At 34.6% G+C, this 26,044-nt stretch overlaps 1 protein-coding gene and 1 long non-coding RNA gene across 7 annotated transcripts in view; one reads left to right on the top strand and one right to left on the bottom strand.

Annotated features, from left to right (window-relative positions):
• PLCZ1 (phospholipase C zeta 1) overlaps positions 1–26,044 on the top strand; it is a 105,406-nt gene that overhangs the window by 49,536 nt on the left and 29,826 nt on the right. For all 6 annotated transcript variants that reach the window (XM_031938376.1, XM_031938375.1, XM_031938377.1 and 3 more), the window contains 3 exons: positions 10,941–11,057; positions 13,955–14,124; positions 19,854–19,971. In XM_031938376.1, the coding sequence (XP_031794236.1) occupies positions 10,941–11,057; positions 13,955–14,124; positions 19,854–19,971 (405 nt within the window). The remainder of the gene's footprint in view (positions 1–10,940; positions 11,058–13,954; positions 14,125–19,853; positions 19,972–26,044) is intronic.
• LOC116419279 lies at positions 1,086–24,294 on the bottom strand. The gene is made up of 4 exons (XR_004229541.1): positions 24,165–24,294; positions 8,551–8,628; positions 4,769–4,851; positions 1,086–4,153 (listed from the first exon to the last, which is right to left on the bottom strand). It is a non-coding gene; the product is annotated as an uncharacterized LOC116419279 (long non-coding RNA).

Raw genomic sequence — 26,044 nt, 5'->3', positions numbered from 1 at the left:
TGTAAAATTAGACATCATCAATAAAAGGTAAAAATTTAAATGCACAAACAATAATATTAATGATAAAAATAATAACCACCTCAAAGCCCAATCTATCATACATATTGTGAGGAGGCAGGAATAAAAGTGGCAAGGTAAGAGTTTGCAAGCCAAGATAATATACAATAGGAACTCTGTGTGCCCTGGGAATGCTTTGAGCTTTGAAGTCCTGACAGGAATCCCTAAATTCTGGCTAATTAGACTGACAATACTAGCTTACTGATCAGTGTGACATACCTATTCCTATAAATCTAAAAAATAGGATAGGATATGGTTGCAGTTTGAGTCTATTTGGAGCAAGATTGATGATCAGTTAAACATGGGGTAGAGTCATTGATGCTTCTTCGTGCATTGATATTCCAAGAAGACAAGGATGTAAAGATATACTGCAACAGGTTTATCTTTCGGAAATGCTTATATAGATGGTATCGTCCATTAAAGTAAGTGAATCAAAACAACGCAGAAAATAGACTGAAAACATAAATATTTTCATAAGGTGTCAGTGCTGTATCATAACACAATTGGAAACAATAATTACTAGCTATTAGAATGCTTTTTATATTGCTTTTTGTCGTTCAGCGATAGCCTTTGTTTTAAATTATGCAACAACATACTGCTGACAAATTCAGGTCAATAACAAGAAGTAGAAATTCTTAAACATATATTGAAATAAAAATGAAAATTAAGTTACTTAAATTTGAAGAGGGACAATCTAAAGCACCCAAAGGTATTGTGAATTTACATTAAAGAGAAACTTAACTTCATCATTGCTACCTAATAATGAAATAGATGACAAAAATAAAAATTGATTTCTCAGACTTTTTGAAAAGGAGATGGCCATACTTAGGAGAGGAATTTCAAAAAGCCCATTTTGGGACTGATGGCACAAATCCTACTAATAACTAATATTTATTAAGGGCTTGCTACATGCCAGGTACTGTGCTCATTTCTATGGAAACAAAGGAAGGCACAAAACAATCCCTACTTTCAAGTCTAATGGGAAAGACTATGGAAGCAATTATGTACAAGATATATACAGGATAAATTGCATAGTCTAGGAGAGAAAGAATGAAGATTTTAAATTTTCTTTCAAACAGTGGAACATTTTCTGAGACTTGAATGAATCCTGGAAAACCGAGGCATCTTCAAAGCATTTCAGGAAATTATAGCCATCCTTTTTTACTTCTTGCTTCTGTTTTTCATACATGTCTTTTTAAATATCCAAGTTGCTTGGTGAATGGAGTGTATGTGTTTCCACATTAGTGTCATTAGAAAATTATGCCTTTTTCTCTTCACTGGAACTGTTTTTATTTATATCTCTAGAATATAAATTTCGAGAGGTTTCTATTCTGTCAATTTTTGATCCAAAGATCATCTTTCTACAAACTCTTTCAAATATTTTCTCCAAAAAGGTAGGTTTAATATTAGACTCTTTTCACCTATCCTCTCTCTTTAACTAAAATTCTTAAGATGAACTGGCCATGTCCCCCTCCCCAAGTTTCATGTTGACCATTTCCCAAGACTAATTGATTCTACTTCTACATCATCATTCATATACATACATATATATGTATATGTGTATATATATATTCTCTTTTTTCTATTTGCATGACTAAGATCCTACTTCAGCCAGTTACTACCTCTCACCTAGTCTAATTCAGTAAGCTACTAAATGTTTTTTCAGATACAAGTCATTCTCCTCTCCCCTCATCATTTATACTACTCCCAAATTGATATTCTCAAAGCATAAGTCTGACCATACCAGTTCCCTGCTCAAGAAATTTCAGTGGCTTTAAGTTTAAAATAAATAAATAAAAGAAAAAAGAAGTTTCAGTGGCTCCTTACTGGTTTTGAGATATGATATGATGCATGTAATACATAAAGACTTTCATAATCTTTCTCTAACTTATCTTTCCTGATTTATTTTACTTTGTTTACTATTTCACACTTTATGTTTCTGCCATATTGTTCTACTTGCTTCCAAATTGTTCTAAGTGGGTTCAATCTTCCACCTCTATGCCCTTATAAAAGTTGTTCTTCATTTTCGATTATGCCATTATTTTTCATTTTAAGTGCTACTTACTATATAAGAATATTCCAGATCTTTTCAGTTAATACTCTTTAACTAAAGAAAGAATTCTTTGTTTTCATATATAGTAAGCAGAATAAAAGATTTAGCTCCAGAAGGGTTTTTAGAGGTCGTTTAGTTCAACCTCCAAGGGTTGCAAATAAGCAGAATGAGATCCAGAGGATTTAAGAAATTTGCTGAGGTCTCAAAGGCATTAAGTGTCAAAATTGGCATTCAAATTTAGGTTTTCTGATACATTCTTTGTACTGTATCACACAATCCCCATATTGTTGAGGCACTGGGACTAAATTTGTCCCCTTATTTCTAATGCCTAGAAAATTGTCTTGCATATAGTAGAAAGTTAAAATATTTCCACTTATTAATAAATCTCCCATAAATGAAATTAAAAAGATTTACATAACTTTTATTTAAGCAACCAGTTCTTTCTTTTTACTGAGAATGAGATCCAGAATAGAATTTTCCTTTGTTCATTTCCCTTTGTAGTAGATATTTCATTGACTTGATTTTGAGGATATTGTCAGTTCTTTGTGGAATCTTTATGACAAAAAAACCCAAAACACATAGTCTTTATTTTTATAGTGTTTCCTTTTGTTCATCTTAAGCAATCCAAAGCAAGATGAACAAGCAACTCATAAAATGACATCATTTGAGGGCAATATGGAGTCACCTGTCCTATCTCTTATACTTGTCTAAGGGAAAATATGAGAACTATCATTTCATTTAATAGCAGTTTCTTATTAGTTTTATTTCATTTATAATAAGAATGCTAAGATTAATATAGCTAAGACCTCTTAAATTTTATCTTTAACAATTCAAGAGACTGATCCAATAATTCATATAGGAATAACCAATTAGATGAAGATGCATATTGCACAAATTATGACATAATTTTAGGTGAGGAGTCCACAAACTAAGTCTATAAGTTCACATATTATAGATGTTTTGCACCTGGACAATATAAAGAAGAGTGGAATTGATAGCATTTAGGAAGCTACATTCAATGGTTCCAAATTGCTCTCTTATGCAAAAACAAGATGAAATAGCAATTTTTTTTTCAGTAATGCTATATGTCTGATTTCATTTCTGGAAAAGGGATAAATTAAAAAGAAAATCAATCAAGTTTTTTTTGCTCACATTTTATTATCACTTAGAAGTAGAGCCTTTTAGAAATGACTTTGTGGTAAATCATCAGCCTTACTAAGAGAAAGAAAAGCCAGTTCATGTAAATAAAACTTATGTAGCTTAATGAACTTATTGAGGAATATTTTTGTAGTTATATGGGACCTTAGAACAGCTGGAATTTGAAGTGGGATGAAGGTCTTAAGGGCTTCAATCGAATTTTAAGCCATCTGGATTAGTGCCTGAGGTGTCAGATCAACTGCTTGGTGTGGCAGCAGCCCAGATGGCTTATAGAGCCAGCATCAAAGATGGTTTCCAAGATTTCCCCTATAGATAAGAAAGATCTCATCTCTAGCATATGTTGGTGATGTTTTGCCAATTGTCTTTGCTTCCCAAGATATATAGGTAGTTATTGTAGAGATGACAAAGCTTTATCTTTTATTTCTGCTTCAAAATCTGTATTTTGGGATCTTTCAGTATGTAATTAGTTGATGGCATGAAGGAGAGAGAAATAGAAGGTGAGAGAGGCTAAATCACTTTGCAAATTTATTTGGCTTATTATCATGATTTTAGATAGTGTTTGAAAAACTTTCCTTGAAAGCATGGGTTTTCTCTTCCACATAGATCAGTACTTTAAATAAAAACTTCACAGCTCAAGGTATGCAAGATTAGTCAAACAAATGTGTTACTAGGCTTTTTATAGACTGAATTTTTTTAACTTTCTCAAGTTAGTCTTTAGATTATAAAGGATGCTATGGGTCCAATAAATAAGTTAACATTCACTTAGAGCTTTTTGTTTAGTATGTTGTATTTATTTCTGAAATGGATGAGAAGGCAATTAGTAAGCACTAAGGACACTTACCTAATTTACCAACACAGTCTTCAAAGTTTTAAAATTAAGAGTAACTGTAAAAGTTATGGATAGACACAGATTAGTAAATTATGATGCTGCATATTATCAATAAGAATATACATTCATGATGTGGTTGAAAACATTCATCAGGGAAATAACACCGTCTTATTTGTGACCAGAAAAGTACTATATAACACAAAGTGAGAGAGACAATCGGACAATACATGTTTCATTGGGACCCACATAATGTTAAAAGGTCCTAGATGATGGCTCTAATACACTAGTATCCAGACGGAGCAACCAAGATAGTGAAGGTTATTGAGCTTAGCTATTTGAGGATCTGCTGAAACAATTGCAAATTTTTAATCAAGAGAAGAGATGACCCAGGGGAAATATGATCACAAGTTGGGGTGTGCTGAGGCTAGTTTATACTGGCTCTCTAAAGCATGCTCTAAAATTTTAAATATGAATGTTTATACATCAGAAACTTGGAAACACATAAAATGGTTTCATTTGTAGCTTTGTTGTTGATTGTCTAGATGTGTGTATGTATGTGTATATGAAAAGATATAGGCAGTTAGGTGAAAGTGTATAGAGTGCCAGGAATGGACTCATCATTCTGAGCTCAAAGCTGGCCTCAACTATGTGATTTTGGGCAAGTCACTTACCTTGTTTGCCTTAGTACCTCATAAATGAGCTGGGTAATATCTTTTCAAGTGGGATCCTGAAGAGTCAGACTTGACTGAAGTAACTGAAAAACAACATAGTAGATGTTTCATAAATACTTGATAATATTTGTGAAGACCGCATATTTTAAAATCAGCTGGAGTCAGGAATTCAGGTTAAGGGAAAATCGTCAATCTTTATTCTCAGTGAAGAAAGATCACAGGTGGAAGAGAATAAGCAATAGCAAATGTGTGCAGCTGAGTCAAGAAGCTAGCTAGACCAGAAGCCAGCCCGCAATCTCTCTCAGGCTCTCTTCCTCTCTCTCTGCCTCCACCCACTAAAATCGTCATTTCCTATACAACACATCAGGACTTGCACAGAGAGTGGGTGGGGGCCATTCTTTATCCAAGCATGTATATTAATAGAGTATAGTCCAATTACTATTTAGCCTCATGTGCTTGGGACCTCAGTGCGTCAACTCAAGCCTCAGCCCATTACATCTCCCGCTTTCTTTTGTTTTAGAACACAGGTGGTCATGCCATCCCTGACTCCTCAGGGAAGTCAGAGCTTCCAAGAGGAGGTGATCACACCCTCCATGACTTCTCAGGAAAGGAGGTGAAAGCACCGAAAAGGAGGTGATCACAGCCTACCTACTGAATAGGCCGAATCAGATATTATATTTATGTCTCCTGGATAATAAGTAAGAGCTGGAATGATCGCGTACAATTCATTCTGCTGAGTGGACTGAAAAGGAGTTCTGACTACTCTCTTTATAGTTAGATCATGAGAGTACACAGCACAAATATTATGTTTGGATGCATCCTTGAAGATAGTTGGTCCTTTAAGAGGAACTTTAGAAATTTTTTCTTCAGGAATCCATTGCCAATTATGTAATAGTCTGGTTATCTTTAATGGAGATCCATGTATAAAATTTGGAGCCATGGCTAATAAAATTTGCCACTCTGGGATGGTCTCACAACACACATTAATTTGTGTATTGGTATAAAAGGTATATATCTTGTCAGGTCTTGTCCCAGATAATTGTACTGTTTGCTTAATGGCCTTTAATAAAATTCTAGCCACAAGCACTGGGTAGGGAGTAAGGCTTTGTTCTGGTTGTGCCGGGAGGTTCACCCACTCCATCACACTGTCTGTCTCCTTGATGAAGGACTGCTGTGGGTGCCTCTTGTGTGGCAAAAACTGTTATCTCCAAGGGTTTTTGAGTGACTCTTTCAACCACATTGGATAAAGCCAGTTCAACTTTTCTCAAAGCCTCTTGAGCTTCTTTTGTAAGCTGGCGTGGTGAATTTAAAGCACTGTCTCCCCTTTAAAATGTCATATAACGGTTGTAACTGATAGGTAGTCAAGCCTAACAATGGACGCAGCCATTGGATATCTCCTATCAATTTCTGGAAATCATTAGATGTGTTTAGCTTTTCTGTTCTTAAGGAGAGTTTTTGAACTGTAAGCACCTTAGGGTATACTTCATATCCTAAATATTGAAAAGGAGCATGTCTTTGAATTTTTTCTGGTGCTATGTATAATTTGTAATTCCTTAGTGTTTCTATGGTCTTTTGTAGACATGCCTCTAACATTTGTTCCTCAGGTGCACATCCCAAAATGTCATCCATGTAATGTAATAGCATAACTTTTGGGAATGCTTTTCTTACTGGAGCAAGAGCAGCAGCAACATACATTTGACACATAGTAGGGCTGTTTTTCATTCCCTGTGGCAAAACTGTCCATTCATATCTTTTATAAGGCTCAGCTAAGTTAACGCTGGGCACTGAAAAGGCAAATCTTTTCATATCCTCCTTATCCAGAGGGATAGAATAGAAACAATCCTTAATATCTATGACCCAAAGGGGCCATTCAATAGGCAATTGAGTAGGAGATAGAAGTCCAGGCTGAAGAGTTCCCATAGTTTCCATCTGTTTATTCACCTTTTTTAAATCTGTTAACATCCTCCATTTTCCAGATTTCTTTTTTACAACAAATACTGGGGAATTCCAAGGACTTAGAGAAGGTTGTAAGTGTCCTTGGTCAAGCTGCACCATTGGCTGCTATCATGCCTCAAGTGTTTTTTGCCTGGGGCCCTGGGGCTGGGCCCTTCATCCCGTTTCCCTGAACCTGTCTACATTCTGAGGCCCAATGGAAGTCTCTGTTTCATTTTGGACGTGTGGTATTGGGTCTTGTTCTCCCACCCTGTTTTCTCACTCTGTCTCTATACCAACTCAGATGCCCTACTTTACCACACTGAAAGCATTGACGAGTCTCTCTGGAAGTCCCTTGACAGAAGGGACCCTGTCTTCCCATGTTGGGATCTTGGGAAGTCTGCATCAGAGCCTGGCTATAAAAGGCATTTTTGTCCACTGTGGCACAGCGTCTTATTAACTCCTCTAAAGGAGCATCCTTGCACAGTCCTAGTACAATTCTTCTGCAAACCTCATTAGCATTTTCCTTAGCAAGTTGCCTTATTAAAATGTCTGTCGATGCATTTTCCCCATTAGTTTTTGTGATAGCTGTCTGCAAACGTCCAACAAAGTCAGCAAAGGGTTCATCTGGCCCTTGTGTTATTTTTGTGAAGGCCTCACCCTTGTCACCTTTATTGTGAATTGAAGCCTACGCTTTGATAGCATTAGCAGCAATTTGCTCATATGCTGCTACTGAATAATTAATCTGTGCTGTGACATCTGCATAGGGACCTACACCTGTTAGTAGGGTCATAGGTGACTGCAGCATGCACTGCATTTTGACTATTTTGTTGGACTTGTATCCTACAGAGCTCACTATATTCAGAAAGCCACATGTAATTTTGTCCAGGTTCTAGGCATACCCTTGCTATAGATTTCCAGTCATTAGGGGTCAAGATTTCAAAAGCCAAATTCTGTAATAGCATCTTAACATAAGCTGATGTAGCCCCATAAAGAGTACAAGCCTTTTTCAGGTCTTTGAGGATTTCTGTGTTAAAAGGAGCATATCTTCGACTTTCTTGACCTGAGGAATTAAACTGTTGTATTGTGGTGTTGGAGTTCTGCTACATCTATTCCTTCTGCTTTGGCCTTCATTAACCCCTGTTGCAATCTAGTCATAGGAGTAGTTGGATGCTGGGGGGGAGGTGCTGGTGCTGTCACTGCCCACCCCCCCACCCCCCCCCACTACCCCACTTCCCTCCATCCCAGAGGGTGGAGTTGATGGAGGAGAGTCAATTATCTACTTCAGAGGTGGGCCTGAAGCTGCCTCTTGGGGTGGAAAGTCTCCACACCCTTGAAGCTCACTTAAGTCTCCATGCCCTGTGGGGATATGGTCATTAATCTCTTCATTGTCTTCCTCCTTATTATCAGGTTTCCCCATCTTGCTATTTGGCGGTTTTTTCTTTCTTCTATTAATTATTGGATTTCTTTGGGCTAATTGTATTATATTGTATAAATAGAATGCCTTGATGGAAATTGAATGAGGATTGTTTTCTTTGTAATATGCCGACAGCTATTGTCCAACCAAACACCAATTATCTCAATAGATTTGCTCTTCCTCTGTGAACCAAGCAGAGGTGCAGTTTAATGTGCCCAGAAGTCTAGCTATCTGTTCCCAAGTTATAAGTAGCCCTTGTCCTTCTATCAGCTTAAGCATGCTTTCTATAGTGCCACTCCTGGGTGGGGCTGAAGGGGTTGGGGGCGGGGATGGGGAATCTTTAGCTAGCATTTGTCCCATTTCAGCCAAAAAAAGATTACTAGTTTAGTTTTTAAGAAAATAAGTTCCCTATTTGTCTATTAACAATACTCACCTAAGTTCCTGGTCACCGGAGACTTCTTCAGCGAAGGTAGGGTCCTTGTTTCCCACACTTGGGCACCAAGTGTGAAGCCTGCGTATTTTAAAATCAGCCGGAGTCAGGAATTCAGGTTAGAGGAAAATCGTCAATCTTTATTCTCAGTGAAGAAAGATCACAGGTGGAAGAGAATAAGCAATAGCAAATGTGTGCAGCTGAGTCAAGAAGCTAGCTAGACCAGAAGCCAGCCCGCAATCTCTCTCAGGCTCTCTTCCTCTCTCTCTGCCTCCACCCACTAAAATCGTCATTTCCTATACAACACATCAGGACTTGCACAGAGTGGGTGGGGGCCATTCTTTATCCAAGCATGTATATTAATAGAGTATAGTCCAATTACTATTTAGCCTCATGTGCTTGGGACCTCAGTGCATCAACTCAAGCCTCAGCCCATTACAAATATTGAGTGGAATTATTAGGATATATTGTGTAAAATACCTCAAAATTGTTTGAATTTGCATTTTGTATTCTTAGAGAATTTAAATAATTTTATTTGGTTTTTGATAACTTGTTTCTCCTTTGGAGAATCACTTTTAATATTAAAATATTCCTGGATTGCTTTTACCTGTTGCATATAGTTCTCTTTCAGATGTCAAATTTTCACTAAAGTATTTATAACAAAGTTTTATTCTTGTATGTTTCTTTCCTTTTTCTTCTAGAAATATTCTTTTTTGTCACATTAAAAACTATTTTTATACAATTAAATCCATCTACCTTCCCCTATAATTTCCCACATTTTGTTGAATATGTAAACATCTTTCATCTCTCAAAGACTGCAATAGATATAGGATTATCTTTTCATGGTCATTGGTAAATTTGATATTAATTATGGCACTAATTATTACCATATAGTTTATATATATGCATATAAATATATGTTCTTCCTTTAATTCTCTTTGATGCTCATTTACTTTATCATTCTTTTTTTACGTTGATAAAGAGAGAGATAGTATGGAATGCTATAGAAGTATCCTATATCTGAGAGTCAAGTGTAGAGTGGTAGCAAGAGTAGAGGAGAGGGATGGCCCAATGCTCCCCAACACCAGTCAAATCAGATTAAATTGTATTTGGAAAATTATTAAACAAAATAAAAATAAAATGGAACATAAGTAATAATGTTAACAAGTGATTTTCTAAGTCATTATGTGGCCTGCAGGTATCCTTATATGTAGATTAGTGGCCCCTGTTTTTATTTGAGTTTAACAGCATTCCTGTAAGTGAACAGACTTGGCTTTGAAGACAGAAAAGCGTGGGTGATGTGATTCTGAGAAAGTCACTTGCACTCTCATTATTGTAGACAACTCTCTAAGACTAAATTGTACCAAAGATACTAACCTGAATTTTTAGGAGTTTCCAGACATAAAATTTATTCATGCTAAGGAAATCACTGTCTTATCTTTTATAAAATAGTCATTTATTACTTTGGCATTGCATTTTATCTATGAAGTTGGGTAATATAATAATTTTTTATTCCATTGTCTTGACCAATTCTTGAAAAAAAAAAACAATAGTAACAATTGAAGTTTATATTGAGTTTTAAGGCTTATATAGTTCTTTTCTTATTAGAACTCTAGGAGGCAGGTATTTAAATGTGCTTTATGGGTGAGGAAAATGAATGTTTAAGTGTCAAACCTATTATTATATAAACTAATATGTACCAGAGGCTGGGTTGTAATCCATGTTTCCTGATTTCAAAGATAGCAATTTATCCATTACATAGATATCTCTTTGTATGTTTAATTCTTTATCTCTGTAGTTGTCCCATGGTGGGTTACCTGGTGTTATGATTGTTTAATTTATATATCTCTTACTATTATCATCTTCTGGTTTTTGTTAGTAATATATAGAAATACTGATTAGTTTTCTGTGTATGTTATTTGCTTCTATCATGCTGAAGATTTTTCTTATACCTTTGATACCACCCATATGATCTTGGGGCCTCAGTTCCATTATCTCTAAAACAAGGGGTTCAAAAATGACTTTTAATAGCTTCTCCAGGTCTAGTTCTAAGATCCTTTGACAATAGTTTTCTAGACAAGATCATGAAAAGATGGTTAAATACTTAATCTAATTCTTTATTTTCTTATCAATAAACTGGGATAACAATGTTTGCTTTGTGTGATTCACAGAGTTATTATAAGGAACTCTTTTAAAACCATAGTGCATTATAAAAATGTAAGGTGTAATTATTTTCAATGTACATACTTACTAATATAACGTGATAAAATTAAAATATTTTTGCTAGAATAAAAGAATAATATGGCTTCTTATAAACAAGATAATCAAGAATTGCTTGTTTCACATACTTCAAATACAGAAGTAATTTACAATGTTCCAATACTTGTTTTTAGCTCGTGAATTTATCTCACATACTAACAACTTCATTACAAGAATATATCCCAAAGCAAGCAGAACGGATTCTTCTAATTACATTCCTCAAGAATTTTGGAATGTAGGATGTCAGATGGGTATGTTGAGCAGTTGCATCTTTGCTTACAAAATATGAAATGAAGAATATTTTATTTTAATGATATTTTTATTAATTCACTACACTATTGATTTTCCTGAGGTAAGTGTTAATTCTCTTTCCCCCTTCTCTTAGAATTAGTAATATACTAGATATCTCGTAATGTTGACTGACTCTGAGTAGGAATATTTTTAAAAAATCATATGCTCCCAAAATGAAGCAATTCTTAGATTAAAATAGTGATAAGAAAACTCTCAAACATCTAGGGTGTGAATTTACCTTTCATTTACCATTTATGAGCTGTTTTAGACATGTGGAATTTAAAATAAGACCTTGATCAAAATATGCAAAAAAGCCATCAGGATTGTGGGAGAGAGCTCAGGAGAGAAACTAGGGCTGGATATACACACACACATACATACATACATGTATGTATATATATATATATACACACACACACACACATATGTGTGAGTGTGTATATGTGTGTGTGTGTGTGTATAAATATAAAATCTGGGAATGATCTACATAGAGATAATAATTACCCATGGGAGCTGATGAGATCACCAAATGAGAAAATGTAGTGTGAAAGTAGAAGGCACAGAATAAAACCTTTGGGGACATCCATGGTTAGTGAATTAGGAGGGTGAAGTCTTGCAAGTAATTTGGATTTAAGTGAGGCAGAGCTATGCAAAGTCATCAGTTTCATTCTCTTCTTCAAGGGTCATCTGGTCTAGTGGCAAGACATAGGTTAGAGCAACTGGAAATGACCTTAGATGCAGTGGGAGACCTTGGCTTTTTAAAGCTAAAATTTTCCCCAGTTTTTCTGAGATAACATTCCTTCAGGAGTAAGAAATGAGACAAAAGATAGCCTAGGTAGCCTTCTCAAAAAAAAAATTCATTTTGGGAGGAGAAGACCTTCAGGATTTCTAATCACTACAGAAACAACTGTTACTTACACTCACTCTGAGACATGAAAACCTAGTGATCAAGTGAGGCTTGGGCTGGGATCAATTAATGGCCAAGCAATTAATAAGAGAGAGAGAAATGATCAGATATCTCTGTTTAAATCCCAATGGGCTTTATCAAAGCCCATTTTTTCAGAACTTGATTGCAAGAATTCACAATGAAACTATTTGGGACAAAAGAATTAATTGTCCTAGTTTTTTTTTTTAATGAAAAAAAGAAAGAATAGGGAAAATTAAAAAAATCTATTAATCTAAAATTAAAAAAAAAATCTAGCCCCTAAACCCCAAGATACCTTGTGAGGTTTAAGCAATCAAAATTTATATTCCTTTGGGCAGTGTAATTTTGATGAAGATTGAAAAAGAGAAGTCATAAAGGTAGGAGAACCAGGAGAGAGAACATTGTCATGAAAACATATAAAGGAGAGAATATATAGGAGAAGATGGTGATTGACAGCATCAAAGAATACGGAAAAGCAATAAGTATGAAGACTGAGAAAAGGGTTATTAGATTTGGCAAGAGTTCACCAGTAACTTTGAAAAGAGCAGTTTAAGTTGAATTGTTGAGATTAAAAATCAAGAGTCAAATTGTTGAAGCTTTAAAATAAAGTGAGAACTTAAGTAAAGACTCTAGTAGAGTTTTTTTTAGTTTAGTGTGTTCAGGAAGAATAGTACCTCTGGTGTGAAGGCTGCCAAGCCCTTTATAAGGTTGCTTACCACCTTTGGTATCCACCTGAGCCACCTAATTCTCATCTGTGGCTCCCAAAAGCCAATGTGCACAGTGGTCATAGCCTGTAAACTTATTTCAGTAGATGGGTTAAGTTTGAGGGTAACTAAAGATTCTCAAACCCTACCGTGAGTTAGGGGGGAGCTACCCTTGCCATGTAAAGACTTTCCCTGGTGGAATGGGCAGATGAGAATAATTTGTTCCAATAGCCATGAAGGCAAGTGAAGCAGGTGTTATGGAACATTTAGAGCTTGGTCCATTGCATCTGAGTCATCACCAGTTGGACGGTGGTGGACTGGAAGAGGAGGTGAGACTGACAACTTTGTGCAACTCTGTCTCACTTAAATCCAATTTACACAAGAATTAAAAGACATCACTGGTACAGGACCGCCCAGCATGACGTGCCCTCATCAGCATAGGGTTTATGCTCTATGAGCAAAACAAAATTAAATTAGCCCAAAAGAAATGTGAGATGCACAGAATTAGAGAAGCCCCCAAATGTTCATATGGACTATTTGTGTCTGACCTGTGGCAGAGCCCTCCCAGTTCCTATTAGTCTGATCAGTCACATTTGGACACATTGTAAATCAACTCTAATACAGAGAGGTCATTTTGGTCCTCTTTGAGAATGAAGGACAATATAATAACTAATCAGCTGAAAGGGGGTAGAGAGACAGAAGACAATAGAAATCAAGCATGAATGGATAAAGTGAGAGGTTTTTTTTAATGGATAAAGGAGAGTTGGATATATTTGAAGGTAGCATGAACTTGTTTTTCAATTAGAGATAGTCCCATTTTCTTCTCAGAAATTCATAATTCTGATGCTATCTTAAAACCTGTTAAAGAGTTGCAGAACATCAGAAGAAATTAATCAACGAATTCCAATGATTGTTTTCCTCTGTTATTTATTAACTATTTTCTTCTTTATCTATTTCTCCTCTGCAATAAGTACTGAATATGATTTAAAAAAATAAAGTTCTCTGTGATTTGTTCATCATTATCTGAGTCATCAATTCAGGTGCACAAATGTTGGTAACAGTCCATGGATAACTGACAAAAGGAGTAATCAAAAAATAATACTATTCCAATGTCACATATTCTTTAAAAATGTAGCATGATTAATTTTAAATGGATTACTTCACTGGATATTTCTTAAATTCATCCTCTGTTTTCTTAAAACGTAACAATAATGGGTTTTTTTCACAGTGGCCTTAAATTTCCAAACTCCTGGATTACCTATGGATCTGCAGAATGGGAAATTTCTAGATAATGGTGGCTGTGGATATCTTTTAAAACCAGAAATCCTGAGAAATCCTAAATTAAACTTCTCTCCAAATGAATTGAAAGAATATAATCCAACTATACTTTCAATAAGGGTATGTTTGATGGTAGTTTTTTGAATATTGGCCCATGTTTCCTATTGCTAATAGTTAACATCTATATCATAGTTTAAAGCTTGTAAAATTTTATTATAAACATTATTTCACTTAGGCTAATAACTATATTGTGAAACACATATTACAAATAATATTAGTTTCATTTTACACATGAAGAAACTAATCTTAGAAAAGGTTAAGGTTAAGTGACTTGTCCAGAGTCGAGATAGGATTTGAATCCATGTTTTCAGTGACTAGGTTCAGGATTATATATATCTTCAATGTCACATTTTTGAAGAGTTATGCAAAAAAGAAGAAATTTCAAAATAAATATGATCAAGGTGATGATCATTATGTATGGATATAAAAGTCTTAAGGATATGAAGATTTATCATAAGCTAATCTAACATTAAGGACCCAGGTGGACCCAGGGCACTTGGGGTGTTGTAACTACTTCATTTTCTTAAAGGACTCATCCATTCTAGGTGGATGCGAAACCAATCAGGGTAAGCTTTGAGGAAGACTGGCCCTTAATGACAAATGTTAGACTTTTCCTTTTCTACCCTTTGACTACTTAAACTCCTATCCCAACAATCCAGAGACAAATTGCTTATTAGTTTTATTTTATGTTTTCTCATAGGAAAGAGTAAGAATGTAGTCAATGGAAATTAAGTATGGAACAGGTGTTTGTTTCCAAAATACAAAATAAATGCTGAAAGTCGCCAAAAACTCAAAGCATTAACAGAACATTGACATAATAACTTAAACAAGATTTAGTAACCCAACAATATCTTCAGAGATTTTAATCCTCATTGGAACATAAAGTAGTATGAAGGATTGCTGAATAATCACTGTTATATTTCACTTTGGTTCAGGATTACCCAAACTGTTCAGATCTTCTGGCTAACTGAGCTTATCTTTTTCTTGGTGGTCATTTCCAAGATTTTTCTCTTTGAACCCCTCAGCCAACTCCAATGAAAAGGATCCAGCATCTCTTAAACCTTTCTAACTTACAAGGTTGTCTCCAACTCTAGACAAGTCCATCTTGGGTGAGGATTCATTATTCATTTAAGAATAGAAAGGAATAAATTTAAAAAAGAGAACTCAGAATCTAGGCTTAAGATCATCTAGGTAGGATGTGTGCTCACAGTCACATGCCAGCCAGGTAGACAAACCATTGCTTTTCCCAATCCCTAAATAAATCTGACAAAATCCAAAGCCGGAAAGGAAAAGGGTACTAAAGTTGAAGTTATTATCTTCCATATCTACTGAGTCTTATCTTTTCCTGTTCAGTGGACAGTAAGGGCATTGACTCATCTCAAAGTACCAGTCCCATTAGTAGTGATTCAAATTAATGTACTTGGTAGAAAGCAGAAATATAGATAAGTGGAGCAAATAAAAATCTGAAGAAATAAACTACTTTGTGAGGTCATGGTAGGATTGCTTAGCCACAATGCTAGTCAACCAGGCTAAAGAAGCACACCAGAGACTGCAAGGTGTGAAAGGTGTGGGGGAGTTTATATTGAGATTTGGGTAGTTATTTTGGATGAAACCAATTATGCCTATGGCGTAAGAATAAGCTACTCTTCTACTCACTTAATGTGTCTAGAATTCAGTGTCTACAGAACAAGAGTTGAGGTGGAGAGAAAACTGCTGCCAGGATACACAGAAAATGTTTCCTGAGAAACAAAATTGCTAACATGAATGAAGAATATTGGTGACACGATTCTTTCCCATTCATGAAAAGAACCCTGGCAACGGACTTTGAATATTGGGTTCAAATCTCATGTGTGATTTTGGGCAACTCACTGTGGGATTTGGTTTCTTTATTGTAAAGTTAGGCTGTTACACATGATAATCTCTCAAATCCTTTCCAATTCTGGATATATTGTCCAATAATTATTGACATTTTGACTATGGTGGTGATGCTGGGGAGGACAGTGACGAGTTACCTGTAAAAAAAAAAAGTCTATGGGTTTACTGGATTTCAGGTATGGAAGTATGCTAACAACATGGGCTGCGAGTCCCCAATTGTGGCAAAAGTAAGATTTGCAGAAGAATAATAATTATGTGTGTACACAAATTACATTGCATATATTACATTATACAGCCTCAGTATAGGTGTCTGATAAGGAACTGTGTTTTGTACTAAAAATTCTTCTTATACAAAAGGTAAAGCTGACATCGACATCTAATCTCAGTAATTGTAATGTTCCAAAATCCAGGACCCTTACCACCATCGAGATGTTTCCTTTGTGGAGTTTTATTGACCACAATAGCTTTTCTAACTAGTCTAGGGGATGATGACTTAGGTGTGTAGTTTCCCTTTTGGTGAAGGAGTTTGCAAAGTGTCTGGAGAGAAAACTGGCAGGATAGGCTATAAACCATATCAGCACCTAGTAATCCAAAAAACACTGGAAGTGTGACTTTCCTGGGGAAAGACTGTCTCCCTCTTTCATCCTCTGAAAAGATTTATAGGATTGGGATAGCCAGCTGCTACAGAATGTACTGGCTCCCATTGCTATTTCAGTCATTACAGAATCAGGAACTTGCAAAGAGGGAATGGGGAGAGCAACAGAATATATTCTAGATGCTTCCTGTAAACCCTGGATCATTAACAGTGGAACTTTCATCCAGCTATCTTTTACTTCCTGCTGGCTTTCTCATTGAACCTACTTCCCATTTCTTTTAAACAGTCTATTCACTTTTTAAGTTGTAAAACTCTTCTTGAAAAGAAAACAGGTTCTTTAAGATATTCTCTGCTTGTGTCTGTGGTTTTGTAGGGATTACAAGGGGAAGTAGTGTAGATCTGGGGTTTATGGGGGAGAGAGACTGAGACAAAGACAGACAGATTTTCTTTTAAAATCACTGGTATGTCTGGCTAAGAGCTGGACACAAACCAAAGAGATTTTTATTTAAGGGATATTATTATGCTAATCTAAATAATAACTATTAATAAGCAATTGAACATCAAATAACTCATGAGGAAATGGCCATTTTACTGGCTTGTAATGGGAAATGAAATCATTCTCCCCCACCCCTCCTTAGTTTTACTTATTTTGAAAAGGGAGAAAAGAAATTGAATGGTTTCTGCAGTTAACAGAGAACATTCTTTTCTACTCTTCAAAGGATGGGGGGAACAAGAAATGATTTCAGAGACTTTGTCTGTGAGATAGTTTTGCTTCACCAGTCCATTTCAGGATCTGTTGCTTCTGCTGGCACTATTTGTATTGATGCACTACAGTTTGATGGTGGGCAAATTTCCTACTATAGGGTAGGGAAAAGATCTATCTTTCTAACACTGCAACCTTGGAACTTCTTTGCAACTATCAAAATGGAAATTTTATCTCTCTCCTAGTCATCTTTTCATGAATTCCAAATCATTAAACAAGTGGATTCTGGGAAAGTCTATTAGGTTATTTTCCAGAGTCTTGTGTTTGTGTCAAACACTCACAGAATGGCAATCTAGGGAGTGAAGAATTATATTGGAAGTTGGGAAAAAAGAGAATGAAAACTTTAGGGATATTATTACCCTGTCCATGTGACCTGGGCTCCCCTGGAGAAAGTAAACCTAGGAATTCAGCTTTGAAGGGAGAAGGAGGAGGGCACAGATGCAGTCACTTGGAATGAAGATAAGATTGAGCATTGTTTAGCTACCCAGTTTAATATTTCATCTTTAAAAATTGGATTTCATTCAGTTAATATATTCTAAAAAAATATGAAAATATTTTCCTTTGGGTCATTCAAAACTGTGAAGATAAGAATCTTGATGGAAAATGTGGATAAGTACAAGCCAATTTATGATAAATATATGAAATACCATTTGGAAATTATTTCACATTTAAAAATCTAGAATGAACTAGAGAAATCTGGGCCAAAGAGACAGACAAACTTTAGTATATAGAAAACTTATTATACTACTTTAGAACAGTATCATCAATCCCTTACATAGGGAGGATAGCCTACGCTTTATAATATAATATTGCATACTTAAACTATCTGTCCAATAAGGTGATAAGTCACCAATATTGAGTGATATTAAGCAATATTATAGTATAGCAGGAATAGCTAGGAGATAACAATGGATAATTGATATATCACTTTAGGGTTTTCTCTGTGAAAAAACAATATGATCTGGATAACTGAACACATTATTATCCTCATTTTAAAGATGAAGAAATTGAAGTTTAAGGACTTTCTGAGGGTTACACTTTAAATATTAGAAGTGGATTTCAAATTTAGATAGCTCTTTCTCTCTTGATTCCAAATCCAAGCCTTTTGGATTTCTCTTCAATCACTCGCTCTATGTTAATATCCTAGTGGCTGAGACAGATTGTCTCTTGAGGGTCCTTTCAGTTTTAAATGAATTAAATATGCGTTAAATTTTTGTGATGATATGAAAAACCCATTGATCCTGTTAGCAGTCTAGTTAAGTTGATAAATACCTTTTTAGGAATAATATTTTTAAATGCAGCAAATAATACATGTGGAAATACAAAGGAATCCAATAACATTGAAATAGTTACAAAAATATTTTTCTAAATAAGTTTTTAGACCCAGATTAAGAACCTCTGCTTTAGTTAAACCATTGGCCTACATAATAGAAATCAAAAGAGAAACACAATTATATCTGTATCTATAAATCTATATCTTCTGAAATTTCCTTTGCATACACATAAGAGATTATATTTTATAAGACAATGTTATATTCTAATTCTTGTCTGCTTTCACTCAGTTGTATGTAAATAGTGAGAGATGATAAAGCAAAGAATCATTTAATAAATAATTCTCAAATTCTGCTATCTGGAAATTTTAACATAAGAAACAGTGTTTTTTTGGAATTTGAAAGGAGTCATTCATCTGGTTTCACTGTCTTTAGGGTCTATAATATATAAATATATACATAAGTAATATATATGATATATAATATACATATTATATAATATATAAATACACATAAATATATATGTGTACATACATATACATTTACACATCTTTACACACATTTGAATAGAGGTAGTTTTTAGGTTAGTTGAGGTTATCAAAATGAGTTAGCCTATCTTAACAAATATATCTATTAAGGAGTTCCAAAGCACAACTAAAGATACAATTAATATAATATCTGATACTACAGAATTCTATTATGGTAAAATCTTTTAGAATACCTCCATAAAGATATTTTTATATAATTGGCTACAGGGAAAAAATGGGAACTTTATTTTATATTATTTTGATAACTACCCCATTTAAAAATAGCCTTATATTGTACCAAATTTCCTTTAATGAGAGCTAGTGCTGAATAATGTCTGATTTTAGAAGTACAAGATAGGGGTTTGAATACTGACAACTACCCAATTGTGTGAACCTGTGAAAGTGACTCAAACTCTATATACCTAAGAGTCCTTATTTATAAATTTTTAAAAAAATTGGTATCCACCTTTCAGGGTTATTGTGAGGCTCCAAGTAGATACTGTATGCAAAGCACAATGAAATGCTTAAAGTGCTATTTAAACCTGAACTCCTTATATTTCTGAATATATATATGCATATCAATTCTGATATATGAATATATAATACATTACCATATAATGTAAGTATATTTGAAAATGTATGTATATTTGTATGTATATATAACATAAATATGTTCACACATAATTATGTTTAAAGTGAATTTTACTGAAAATTTTATACTCCAAAATTATTCTTATATTTAAATTCCATTTGTGCAGCTCATAAGTGGTTTCCAGTTGCCTCCTACTAATAGGAATGACCCACTAGTGCTGATAGAAATATATGGCATTCCAGATGACCAAACAAAACAACAGACCCATGTAGTTAGGAAAAATGGTAAGTTCTAAAGTCATTTTTGATGGATTTTATAAATGAAATCTATTGTGGATAACAATATTTATGAATTGTAATGTTTTAATATATTTTGCATTCGATTTAAATTTGTTAAAATGTTCTATTATAGCTATTAATGAGCAGATTTTAAATTTTGGGTAAACTTAGGAAAGTTTTGAGAATTCTCATATAATCATTCTTTTTGACATAGAAGTTTTTTATTGTTCATTCCTATATTTTACATTGTTTAATATACCATTAAATTGACAGTATTTATTTACCAATTATAGAAAACTCAGTTCTCAAGCTCCAAATAGCTAATGATAAAATAAAGATTTTTGCATGTCATGGTAGAACATAATGTCTTTAAACTTCCTCCATTTTTCTAGGTTAAGGATCTGTTAATTTCAAATCAGCCTCGGTAGGTTGAAGAGGTCAATTTTTATTCTAAATAATTTTTGAAAGTCTAAATTCATAAAAAGGCTGAAGAGTAGAATCCAATTCAATTTGGAGACTACACAAGACATTAGGATCATTCCATTATATAGGGGAGGAATAATGAGGCTTCTTTTCATGATTCTGATTCCTAATTTTATTATGAAATTAATCCAGATGTTCCAAAATGACACAGTGATTCTATCTCCTGCTGATCCTTTAGGAAATGATTCTCCAGATCTCATGGCTAAACTTGGAAACATTATGTTATAAAAAGCCAAGAAAATTGTCTGGCCCCCATCCCCTTTCTCCCCCTCCCCTTCTCTCAAAGGTTACCTTAGTGCTTAGCCTCAGAAAAAGTAGAATAAGCTTGAGAGGTATTGCTCTCAGTCCTTTTAGTGGCAACTGGAGAGGGAGGAACTGGCAACATCTGAATCTCAGAGTTAGAAGGGATCTCAAAAATTATCCAAATAATCCAATAAAATAAAACAATCCAAGTAAAAAATTCAACAAAAATAATCAAAATAATGAAACCTCTACAATATTCATTTTTCAAATTTTTTGAAAAAAATTTAATTTTTCAAAATTAAAAAAAAGTTTTCTCAAAAATTTTTATCCAATCTCCAATTAAAGATTTTTGGTGACTTTTTGATAAAGGCCATTATACTTTTAGATGCTTCTGGTTGTTAGGAATTCATGTTGAGATGAATTCTTTCCCCTTGTATAGTCTACCCAACTAATCTGAATTCAAAGGTCATATAAGGATAACTGAATTTCTCTTTCATGTGAAAATCATTTAAATATTCCAAAATACCTACCAGATCTCTCTATAAAGTCTTCTCTTCTTTCAGATTAAACACTCCAATTTCTTTTAATAATTTTTAAATATAGCATAGTTTCAAGTTTCCTCACTGAGTGTTTTCCTCTTGGCAAACTTCAAAACCTATAAAAATTTCTTCTAAAACATGATGTTGGGATAGCTAGTTGGTGTAATGGATAGAACATCAGTCCTGAAGTCAGGAAGACCCGAGTTAAAATCAGGGCTCAGACACTTAACACTTCCTGGCTGTATGACCCTGGGCAAGTCACTTAACCCCAATTGCCTCAGCAAAAAATAAAATAAAATAAAATAAAATAAAATGATGTCCAGAAATGGAAATAATAATACAGATGTGATACAACTAAGAGAACTTATAAGGGATCTTTCTGTCTTCACAAGATACCCAAATGGATCCTTGATCTCATCAATTCAGGAATTTCTTTTAGAGATGTGAATTATAGGCCATCTATACTTGCCATAATTTCCAACTCTCAAATTCTCCCAAAGATTTACCACCACAGGTGCATACAACCTTCTAGAGGCCTGTCTTCTTCCAAATAGCAGGAAGATTCCAGAAGAGCACTGTAGCTATTTAGCAGTCCTGTCTCATTGTCACCATTAATTTGTTATGAAATCTTTAGATGACATCATATATTACTGTTCTGCTTTAGAGGTCTTTATTAATTATATGCAATAGTCTGCCTGTGCTCCTCATGCATTTTTCCATTGTTATTTGTAGGATGAATATCATTTGTTCTTTGGAGGTAATGGAATTAATGGCAATATTGGTTAATGCTGGCATTGAAAAGATGGGCCTAAACTGTTATGAAAAGTTTGGAGCCAGTAAAAATGCTATGTAGTAGTTTCCTGAAAGTAATCAATTTTTCACCTTTTTCCAATTCTGAATCCAGCTTAATGTCAATTTTTAAAAAATTGTCTGTTCCAAATAGACATACTATTGAACAAGCGTTATAGATGTCTATTGAGATGCATCCTGTTATTTGGAAAACAAACATTTTCCATATATTTGATCTTTCTTCTTTGGTGGAGAAGTCAAACTCTTTTGAATAATTATAGATATCTTCCTGGAAATCCTTCTTCTTGCCCTGGACTCTATGCTGGGTCTCCTCCATTACTGTGGTGAATGTTTTAGTTGATCATATATTTCCATGTTTTATGCCTTTTCTGTTTTTTACTATCAGAGAGATCCAAGTTGGAAGGAATCTTGAATGCTATTGATTTATGGATGGAAGCACCTTCTTTTAAAAGAGCCAATAAGGCAGTGCACTGAGTCTTCATATTTCTGTGTCTTTTTCTATAAAAGAAACAACTTATTCTCAAGGGTTTGATTGGAACTGCATTCTTTCCTATAGTGACAGATGACTGAATGTCTGTATTCTGAGATATGAATAAATTCCTAATATACTTTAAAAATTAGGCTTTTATCAGAGTAACTTCTTGCAAATATGTTTCTCAATCACCTGCTTCCTTCCTAATTTTAGCTGCATTAGTTTTATTTATAAGTATTTGCAAACAATGGATCTCATCTTTGCTATTTTAAATTGGCCAAAAAATATTGGGAATACAAGATCTATCCATACATATAGATGCATGCACATATACAGATACACATGCATGTACTTGCATTATATGTTTTAATATACATGCATATAATCCATACCGTATATATGCATTACATATAAATATTATATATTAATTAATATATTATATAATTATATAATATATTAATTAATATGATATTAATTAATATTAATATAGTATATAATTATATATTATATATTATCTAATTATATACTAATTAATATATTATATGCTAATATAATACTAATATAATTATATACTAATATATTATATACTAATTAATCATACTTATTAATATATGTGTATTATATATGTAGAGGTATATAGAACCCATACATATGTATAATATGTACATGTAATTTACATATCACATGCATATATGTATATATGCATGTGATATGTAAATTTACATATTATATATACATATGTGCATATGATATGTAAATTATATGTACATATTATACTTATACACATATGTATAGGCATATATATGAATGTATAGCTATATATTCATATATTTATATATGGGGATATATCTTCCATTGTTTGTATTTCTGTGCAATAGAGATTAGATTCATTGTTTGCAAAAGCTTGCTTGTAACAAAACAAAAATAGCTAAAATTAGAAGGGAAGTAGGTAACTAGGAAATATATTTGCAACCAGTTACTCTGATAAAGGTCTAATTTCCAAAGATATAAGGAACTTGATTCCAACCATCTACCAGTTTAGGAGAGAGTACCCATGAGAGTAAAATTCTTCCTTCCTTGTTTTTGACCAATAGAGAACCTTGAGAACTTTGGAAGGCTAGAGGATTTAGACTCCTCATTAGTAACCTCATAGCATTCACCGGACTGCAATAACTATCTGCAGTGTGTCTGCATTAGGATTCAAATACAAATTAGATACACTGGGGGAAAGACAGCTTCAGTACCCCAGATGGATCTCGGCCAACAAAGCACACTATGATGGGCTTTAACAAAGGCCTCCCAAAGTGGGGGAGAAATTCTAGCATTAGAAATTCTAGAAGTTGTGCTACCCTCTTTGCTGTTATGTACGCCCGATTTTTTTTTTTTTTTTTTTTCATTTTGAATCTTCATGTTAAGTAAGCGAGGCTATTATTGCATGTATCGGGGTATGTAATAGATTAAGAATTAATTAAATTTATATTTGTACTTTTGGATATCTACGTCATAGATAAATTTGGCTTTAAAAATAACAAAGGAGTTCAGGTGCCAGGATGGTGAGGTGAGGAAGAAAGCCTCTGAAGCTTCCCCAAATTCCCCTCCAGAAAACTAGAAAATCACCTCAGAATCGATCTAGGAGCAGAGAAGCAACTTACCAACCTGGCAGGAAAGCTCCGTCTCATGGGGCGGTCGGGAGTGAAGTGCAAGAGCAGCAGGGCAGCCAGACTCACAGCAGGAAGGAATCAAGCCTGGGGGCATCCCCCAGTGAGGCCCCGCCCTCCTGCAAACCAGCAGCCCAGTAGCAAGGGAGAAATCAATGAATGACAAGAAGGTCCTGCCCCCAATCCCATTGTGGACCAGTACTGGCGCGCTAGCCTAGGGCTGGCCAATAGCAAGACTCCACGCCTGGGGCCTATAAACGGAGAGACTGTGTTCCCATAGCAACCCAGCAGCGGGGTCCAGCTCCTGCTACCCAGCAGCAGCTAAAGCACTGAGAAGAGGCCAACCGGAAGTGCTTTCTTTCCCCATTTCCTCCTCCCAAATACAATTCAGAAAGGAAGCCTACCCTCTGGTGAAAGCAGTAGCTAAGCCCGGAGCCCGGTGAAAACCAACACACCCAGAGCCCCGGTCCAAAAAGCTCGGGACAACGCGGAATCGCGGAATCAGAGTCAGGTCTCACATAAAAACACCAAGGGGGGGGGGGGAGGGGCAGAAAAAAATGAGCAAAAACTTAAAAAAAACAAAACAAAACTTGATTATGGAAAGTTACTATTGTGATAGGGAGAATCAAGGCATAAACCTAGAAAAGGACAATACTGTGAAAATAGCCACATGTGAAGCTTCAAAGAAAAAAAAGTAATTTGTCTCAGGCCCCCAAAGAAGAGTTTAGAAAGGATTTTTTTTTTTTTTAAAGTAGCATTTTTTCTTAATTCTATATCAAGACAATTTTTAGCGTTCATTTTGAGTTTCAATTTTTTCTCTCTCCATTACTTCCCTTTCCCAAAGACAGTAGGCAGATTGATGTAGGTTGTCCGTGTGCTATTATATAAAACATTTCCATATTAGTCACAATTATGAAAGAAGAAACAGATCAAAAGGGAAAAAAATGATGAAAGAGAATAAAGTGAAAAAGGATGCTTTGATCTGCTTTCAGAGTCCATCAGTTCTTTATTTTAATGCGCATAGCATTATCTTGTCTTGGATCATTGTGTTGCTGAGCCATTCATAATTGCTCATTGCACAATATTGCTGATATTGTGTACAATGTTTTCTTCTGCTCATTCCACTTTGTTTCAGTTCATACAATTCTTTCCAGGTTTTTCTGAAATCTGCCTTTTCATCATTTCTTATTGTATAATAGTATTGCATTACATTCATAAACCACAGCTTGTTCAGCCATCCTCAAATTGATGGGCATCCCCTCAATTTCCAATATTTTACCATCATGAAAAGAGCTGCTGTTGATATTCTTGCATATGTAGGTCATTTTCCTTTTTTTAAATGATCTCTTTGGGACCTAGTAGTGGTAGTGCTAGATCAAAGGGTATGTATGTACACTTTGTTTGCCTTGTGGGCATAGTTCCAAATTGCTCTTCAGAATGATTCTGTCAGTTCACAACTCCACCAATAGTGTGCAAGTGTCCCAATTATCCCGCATTCTAATATTTATCAAGTTCATTTTTTGTCATATTAGTGAATCTGATAGCTTTTAGGTGTAATCTCAGGATTCTCTAATCAAAAGTAAGTGATTTAGAACACTTTTTCATATGTCTATAGATAACTTTGTTTTCTTCATCTGTAAACTATTTATTCATAATCTTTGACTATCAATTGAGTAATGACTTGTTTTATGATATACTGAAATGAAAAAGAATTAGTATTACAACCAAGAATCACCTTCCAAGCAAAATTGAACAGAATATTTCAGGGAAAATATATGGAGTTAATGAAATAGAGGACTTTCAAGTGTTTATAATTAAAAGACTAGAGCTGAATAAAAAAATTGACTTCCAAATGTAAGACTTGAGGGAAACAT

The sequence above is a fragment of the Sarcophilus harrisii genome, chromosome 5, assembly GCF_902635505.1.
Source record: "Sarcophilus harrisii chromosome 5, mSarHar1.11, whole genome shotgun sequence".
NCBI lineage: Eukaryota > Metazoa > Chordata > Mammalia > Dasyuromorphia > Dasyuridae > Sarcophilus > Sarcophilus harrisii.
Note: the sequence above shows the minus strand (reverse complement) of the source record. Positions and strands in the feature narration are given on the sequence as shown.